We start from the raw sequence: 7,177 nt of genomic DNA, 5'->3' as shown, positions 1-7,177 counted from the left end.
TTCTAGTTTTAAAAAGATGAAAACTTCCAGTTTGCTAAATTCAATCGAACTAAAAATAAAATTTGATATAAAATTAGAAGTTAACATTGTTCTGTTTAATTCGGTTTTCCACCAAAACCAAAATCGAACCAAAATTTTCAAACTCTAGTTCAGAAAAGACAAAGATTAAACTATTTGGATTCGCCTAGTTCACTCATAAGCTAAAATCTGATAACTTGACGTTGGAATAAAATTTAACATGATTCGGTTCTTCAATAAAACTAAAATCGAACAAAAAAAATCGGCTTTGCACTTTGAAAATACTTTATAAAAAAGCTTTAGTTTGAGCTTTTTCACTTTTCAACTGCTTTCAAACTATTGGAAAACCTCTTAAAAAACTCATAAAACTAACAGCCAAAAAAAGCAAAGAAACATAAAGAGATTATAAAATTGCATAAAAAAACTGTTGAAATAGCATACGTGAAAACGATAACTCCCACCTTTCTGCCTACAAACATAATAAACTCTCTTCGATATGGGCAACATTTTTGTACAGTCACAAAACTACCACACCTTTTTTCCTTTCCAGTCATCTTTACACCTCTTTCAAGAACAAACACACTGTCATCATCATCATCACCATCATCATTATACTGCCTCTGCATTAGCATCAGGAGTCTTACAAAAAGACCCCTAAAGCATATCTCAGATTCTTATAAACTATGTATATAAACCTTAAAAAACTACAGAATTTACAGTTTTCACGTACAAGCAAACTTTATTTGCAAATTTGGCCCTTATCTATTAGAGCCTCTTTCTTCTACTAGGAGAAAGACAGAGTGATGAAAAAGGGTAGCTCAAACTAGCCTTCGTTAGCTGTACAACTTCGTTTCCTATGCCTCCTCCTCTTCCTCTTATGTTGCATGTAGCAACTGTGCAGCAATTCTCCTTTCTGCAATCAATAAAATAAAACTCCATCATTATAATACTACATTTTAATAGAAAGAAATGAAAAAAAAAAGGTGAAAACATACCTCCAGCAGCAACAAGTTTCTCTACACGAGCTACAATATGTTTTCCATAAGTGTATTTTTTAAGCGCATTCAAATGAACCTTAATTCGAGACAATATGTGCTCACGCTCTTGGTCGCTACAAGTTTCAAGTACTTTTTGCACCACATAATTTGCAAATTGGTCCTTCATCATTGCCTGAATACAAAAAGAAACCCAAACATTAGACATAACTCAAAAAAAACAACAAACTTTATAAAAAATGAAAATGGAAGGAGGGAGGGAAAATAAAAAAACCTGAAGAGGCTCATTTTCATCAGTAGTACCAAGCATCTCATTCACAAGTAGCTGGCGTTCACTTGCATCACCAAAAGTCAAACATTTTTCAACAACGTTTGACGCAAACTTCTGTTGACTCATTTGTACAATCTTCCCGGCTAATTCTTGAATTATTATCGATCGTTCATTCGGTTTTCCATGTTCCAACACATGCTGTTTCAAGAAAGTTGACCAAAAAATAAGAATGATTTCAAGAAAACTTCAAGATATTCAAATTTAAAACAAAGCTATAAAAATCACCTGAACAACATAATTTCCATACTGATCTTGTGCTAGCATGCTTACACAGTTAAGTATTTCATCCATCACCTTGCTCTGTGTTTTTGGATCCTCACAGTGCTCAAGCACCCTCTGGAAATCACCAAAAGTTAATTAATATTCTCAATTACTTAAAGATAAGATAATCAAAAGTTATAACAAAGATTATTATTAGCATTTCTAACCTGTATGACACGACACCCATATGGATGGGTTGAAAGGGTGACAACTTGATCATAGAAAGTTGTTATAATGAACTGAATGTGATCTTCAGGAACACATTCAATACATTTTTGAATAACATGATTCCCATTTTGGTCACGTACACAACGCATGATGTGGCCATCAAGCTCCTCCACCATCTTGATCTTTTGGTCCATGTCAACAACTTCAATCGCCTATAAGTTATATCAAAAAGATTAATCTCTAATTATATTTCATTATGTAATTGAAATGGAATGTGTGATTCCATTCCTTACGTGATTCCGGCGTACCAAACTTTACCTTTTGAATAACTCGGCAGCCATACATTTGAAGGCTAAGTGTCAAAACATGTCCCATTAGCTTTCCAGCCAATTCCCTTCTTTGTCCTTGCATTCCATGCTCAAAGAACTGAAACAACAACAATCATCCAATCAAAAAAAAGATGGATTTTTCAGGTTGTAATTTGAAAATAAGAATATAAATTATTCACAAAACCTTTTGAATCACATAATTTCCAAACACATCAGTCATCAAAGTTAGAGCCTGAGGAAAAATCTCCTGAAACACCATGTTTTTGTCTTCTGTAGTTGCAGTTTCAAGTTTCTGTTGAATGAAACGGCTTCCATACTGGTCCGCACTAATAAAATAATAAAAAAAAATTAAATATAAATTTTTCATGAATAAAAAGAAAAAGAAAAGAAATTGAATTTTTGTATGTAAATACCTGAACTCAACAACATGACCTGTGATTTCAGAAAGCTCAAAACACTTTGTTTTATTACTCTTAAACTCTTCTAACAAAGAAGAAGCAAAGGTATTATCACCACCATCTAAATGCCAATGTCCCATCACACCACTTCCCCCACCTAAATTTCTCATTTGAGGAGAGTATCGTGTGTTAAGTTCACCAAGCCTAATTGGGCTTCCCGGCCCACCCGGAGAATTGGGTAGTGGGCTTGCTAACGGGCTACCCGGATACGATAACCCAACCCCAAAACCCGGGTTCCCATAATACCCATGATGATGTGGACTAGCAGATGCCCCTACGTATTGAACACCTCCATACTGTGACTTTTGAGGGGACAATAAACTTCCTAAATATGCTTTTTGAAGGAGTTCGGTGTATGAATTCCCGAGATTGTAATTCCGGTCAATAGTCGGGTCATTCAGGGCAGCAATTTGGGCAGCAGCAGCGTATTCGGTTGATCTTAAGTACTGGAGATACATCGGGTCCATGAAAGAAGCTTGGAGTGCGTTTCCAGTCATTTGGTTTCCCATTCTGTTCATGGCTTGTGATTCCAAAGGGAATCGCGATTCCATTCCAGGGTACGCCATGGCGGAAGCTGCTGCTGCGGTTTCAAAAAGTGGTGGGAGGTTTATGTTTCCGTGCTGATTGGACATCATTTGTGGTGAGTTTATAGAGTATCCACCGTCGAATTGCAAGTTACTTGAAGATCCATCAAAGTACAAGTTATTGTTCTTGTTGTTTTTCTGATTCCGATGATAAAAAGCATTCTGATCATCGGAATTAGGCTCATCAATCACACCGTTTGAGAGATTCATGGCGGAAAGAGCGTTGACCAAGTCAGATTGTTCTTTGGGGTGAGAAGTGGGCCCATTGAATATGCTAGGCACCCTAGCAATGTGTTGGGGGTCAGGGGTGGTGCTTCTTGATAAAGAAGCACCTAAAGCTGCAGCATAGGAGTATGATGTTGGTGGGCCCTTTGCGCCATGTGGCTGTGCCAGCTCAGCATCACCTGGACTTAGAGTTTCATCGGGATTTTCAAAAGCAGTACGGCTGGCAGGTCGAGATGGGTGTCCGGAATGTGGAGCGGATCGGCTCAAATCATCCTGCAAAAATAATCACATTTTAGTTGGCTTCACTGGAATGGAATTGACAGGTAAAGGAATTAGTGATTACATTCCATGATATGTTTGGTTGGTTTGTAGGTAAAAGTTTATATTATATGTAAACACATTAAAAATTACTTAATAAAAATGGTTATATTGCAAATCCAAACAATCCATATGTGAAAACATCAAAAATTGACACCCCATAAGCAATGGTTTTCTACCTCAAACAAGTATAATGTTATCATTGGTAATAACTGAAGTTAATTTTATGTCATATACATCAAAAATTGTTGTAAAAAATAAATAAATAAATACCTGGAAAATTTCAGCAAGGCTCTTTTGTTTACTACCTAATCCTAAACCAGGCAAACCGATCAACCCATCGCCGCCCCACTCAGCCGAAACCTTGACTTTCTCGGCATCGGAGTTATCATTCTCCTGTTTCTTTGAGTTAAAGCCAGGCGGCATAGAAAAAAGCGACATGCCGCCGCCGCCACTTCCGCTGCCACCGCCTCCGTCGGTCTTATTTGCTTTCCTTCTGTCTCCGATTCCGCCCAACCCCGAACTTCCACCGCCCTGCAACCTCTGAGTAAACCGCCAATCTTCTTTCGACAATAGTGGTGGTGGCAATCTAGGGTTTAAATTCACGTTTGAATAATAGTAAGATAAGTAAGCTGGGTCAGCCCTGAGTTCTTCCTCGGACGTGAATCCATTGCCGCCGGCGAATTCAGAGAATGGTAGACCGTTGTTTTGTCCATGATTTGTGTTAAATAGACCACCGACTGCACTTAACGAACCCTCTACGGTGGGCGGTGCTGAGCCACTCCGATACATGTTTAGCTCCTTTTCACGATCATCGGCTTCACGTCTTTGTTCACGTAGCAACAATCCTATCTCCTCGAATTCGTCTCCAAATGAACCATCGCCGCCGCCACTGATCATAGGTCTCCTACCCAATTCGGATAACATCTTGACAGATGAAATTATGCGTTCATATCGCAAAGAGTAATACAAAACTATGCAAATTATACCAGGGAAGGAGAAATAATTCACAAAATTAAGAAACTCAGATGATTACACAGCGAAATTATGTCGGCTTACAGTATAAAATCGAATCTTTGATCACTCACGTACCACAAACCCTAAAAACCCTAAACAAAACAAAATTAAGGAATATAATTTGAACACCAAAGAGGCTAAAAATCAGCACTTAAAACCCATAAAGATCGAAACTTCGATCAAAAAACAGAGCAGCTGAAACACGCTTACACCTTGAACAAAAAATTTCGATGATCAAAGAACAAAGACGAATGGAAAACAAAAAAGAACAATTTTTGGCAACATGTTCAACTGGTTTCACATTGGATTGCAAAAACAGCAACTTCGGAGAAAAGGGTTGCCAAAAAACAAGAAATATTTAGGTAAATGAAAACCGATGGTGATGAAGGTTCTGTTTGAGTTATATGTATCAAGAAAAACTGAGAGCAAGAAGTGAAAGAGATCGATCCGGCGGCGAATTGGTTCTTACAAAGAACCCCTTTAGGGTTTTGTTTTTCAACTACTCACTGCTATGAAGAGATTAAATACAGTAACTTGGGTTTTTTCTTTTTTTCTTTTTTGTTTATAATATTTTTTTCATAATTTTTATTTTTGGAACTTTAGTTGTGTCTGGATCTGGGCTATAATTTGTTTGTAGAAAGTGATAAATCAGTAAAGGAATATAATTTTTGCAGGGGCTTGATTGACCAAGTGACAAATATCTTCTAATAGATAGATAAGAGAAACATGGTATTCTTCTAATTTATATCCATTTTAAGATGTTAAAAATTCAAAATAATGTATTCTTATATTGGAATTTTACAACGTAATGTATTATAATTTATTAGTCGATCAACTAAAAATTGTATTACATAATCATTGTTATGATTTTGAAGTTAATCATCCAAAATATGTTACGATGTAAACCAGATGAAATAAGACCTATTTTTCATAAACTGTTTTTTTGAAGTACCTTCATCAAAATCCTAATTGATGGCATCTCTAATTCATTCTTATTTTTTATTTTTTCTCTAATTTTTTCTTTCATTCTTCTCTAATTCTTCCTAATTTATTCTTCTATTTTGGGATATGATCCCAAAATGGGAATAAAGTATGCATTTTCGGTTTTAGTCTCTATGTTTATATATTAAATTATATTAATTAATTATAAATATAAAGTTTGTTTTTTTTTGTTTATCAAATTCATATATAAAGTTAAATACATATTGAAATTTTGAAAAACGATAATATATTTTACAAAAGTTTATAAGTGTTATAAATATAATCTTATTTATTTAATATTATTGTAATGAAAAAAATATAGATTATATATTTGTTAAAACAAAATTAGTAAAAGATTTGTGTTTGACAATTTATGTAATTGGAATAATGAAATATACTAAGAATATATTTTTTTTCAGGTAAAAAATGAAATACGATTGGAAATGAAACACTATTTTTCATATTTTTTTACTACATTTTTTTGGGGAAAATGACAATGGATTGGAAATGGTCTAAGAATAACTAATTTTATGTTTTTTATATATTTAAACATTAAACTCATTTTTGTTTTCGATTTATCATTAAACCTTTCAGATTGTACAAAAAAATATTAGTACAACCAATTTTTATAAATTAAATATATTTGTTGAATCACTAACTTTTTTCTATATTTAGTCGCTAACTTTTTTCTACGTAACATTTAATTGAAAATCACGAATATTTAACATTTTGAAATAGTGATTTCCGATATGGATATAAAGATGTTTTGAAAAACTTTTGTACGAAAGAGAAAAACTTGATTACGTCATTTGCCCTTAATTAAAATATGTACTTTTAGGATTCAAGGCTTACAAAAATGTTGTGTCGGATTTAATTTAAAAATTACAATTAATGACTTGTAAGGATAACCAACTTTTGAATAATTTTTTTATAACTTTTAATTTTACCTTTTAAGAAAAATCTCTAAAAAAAATTGATCAACTATTAAAGCTATTAGTTTTTATTTTAAACAAAAACCTATTAACTAAAAAATTACTAGTATTTCAAATAGATTTTTGGAGCTTTTGCCTTTGAGTTTTGTATAAGTTTACATTTTTAAAAGTTAATCGTTACTTAGAAAAAATGTCTATATGAATGATCGTTAACTAAGACATATCAAATTTACATATGAATTTAAATAAATATTAACATTTTAAAAAATGTGACCAATTCACATGGGAACATAAATTAATTTACTTGTTTTTTATGTTATTTTAACACTTTGATCAAGTGAATTAATGATATTCATTAGTGAATTTACTCAAATTAATGAATGATCAATAAATGTTAAAAAATCAAGAAAAAAAAATATCATTACCGGTGCAAACGAGTCAAATTATTTGTGAGCTACTTAAGATCGACTCATTAAAAGCTCGACTTGAAACCGATTTTAAACAAACTCGAGCTTAATATTAAGCCCGTTTATTAAACGAGTTCGAGTTCGAGCTCGAGC

At 33.5% G+C, this 7,177-nt stretch overlaps 1 protein-coding gene across 1 annotated transcript; it reads right to left on the bottom strand.

Annotated features, from left to right (window-relative positions):
- Nucleotides 1-407: 407 nt before the first annotated feature.
- LOC145070181 (pumilio homolog 2-like) lies at nucleotides 408-5,228 on the bottom strand. Its single transcript, XM_079017124.1, has 9 exons — nucleotides 3,961-5,228; nucleotides 2,516-3,642; nucleotides 2,287-2,428; nucleotides 2,092-2,199; nucleotides 1,773-1,985; nucleotides 1,570-1,680; nucleotides 1,288-1,482; nucleotides 1,014-1,188; nucleotides 408-931 (listed from the first exon to the last, which is right to left on the bottom strand). Exons 1-9 carry the CDS (start codon nucleotides 4,612-4,614, stop codon nucleotides 894-896), a joined length of 2,763 nt encoding a protein of 920 aa, XP_078873250.1. The 5' UTR covers nucleotides 4,615-5,228; the 3' UTR covers nucleotides 408-893.
- Between the last annotated feature and the right edge of the window lie 1,949 nt (nucleotides 5,229-7,177).

The sequence above is a fragment of the Lactuca serriola genome, chromosome 8, assembly GCF_051521515.1.
Source record: "Lactuca serriola cultivar US96UC23 chromosome 8, Lser_US96UC23_V15, whole genome shotgun sequence".
Classification (NCBI taxonomy): Eukaryota; Viridiplantae; Streptophyta; class Magnoliopsida; order Asterales; family Asteraceae; genus Lactuca; species Lactuca serriola.
Note: the sequence above shows the minus strand (reverse complement) of the source record. Positions and strands in the feature narration are given on the sequence as shown.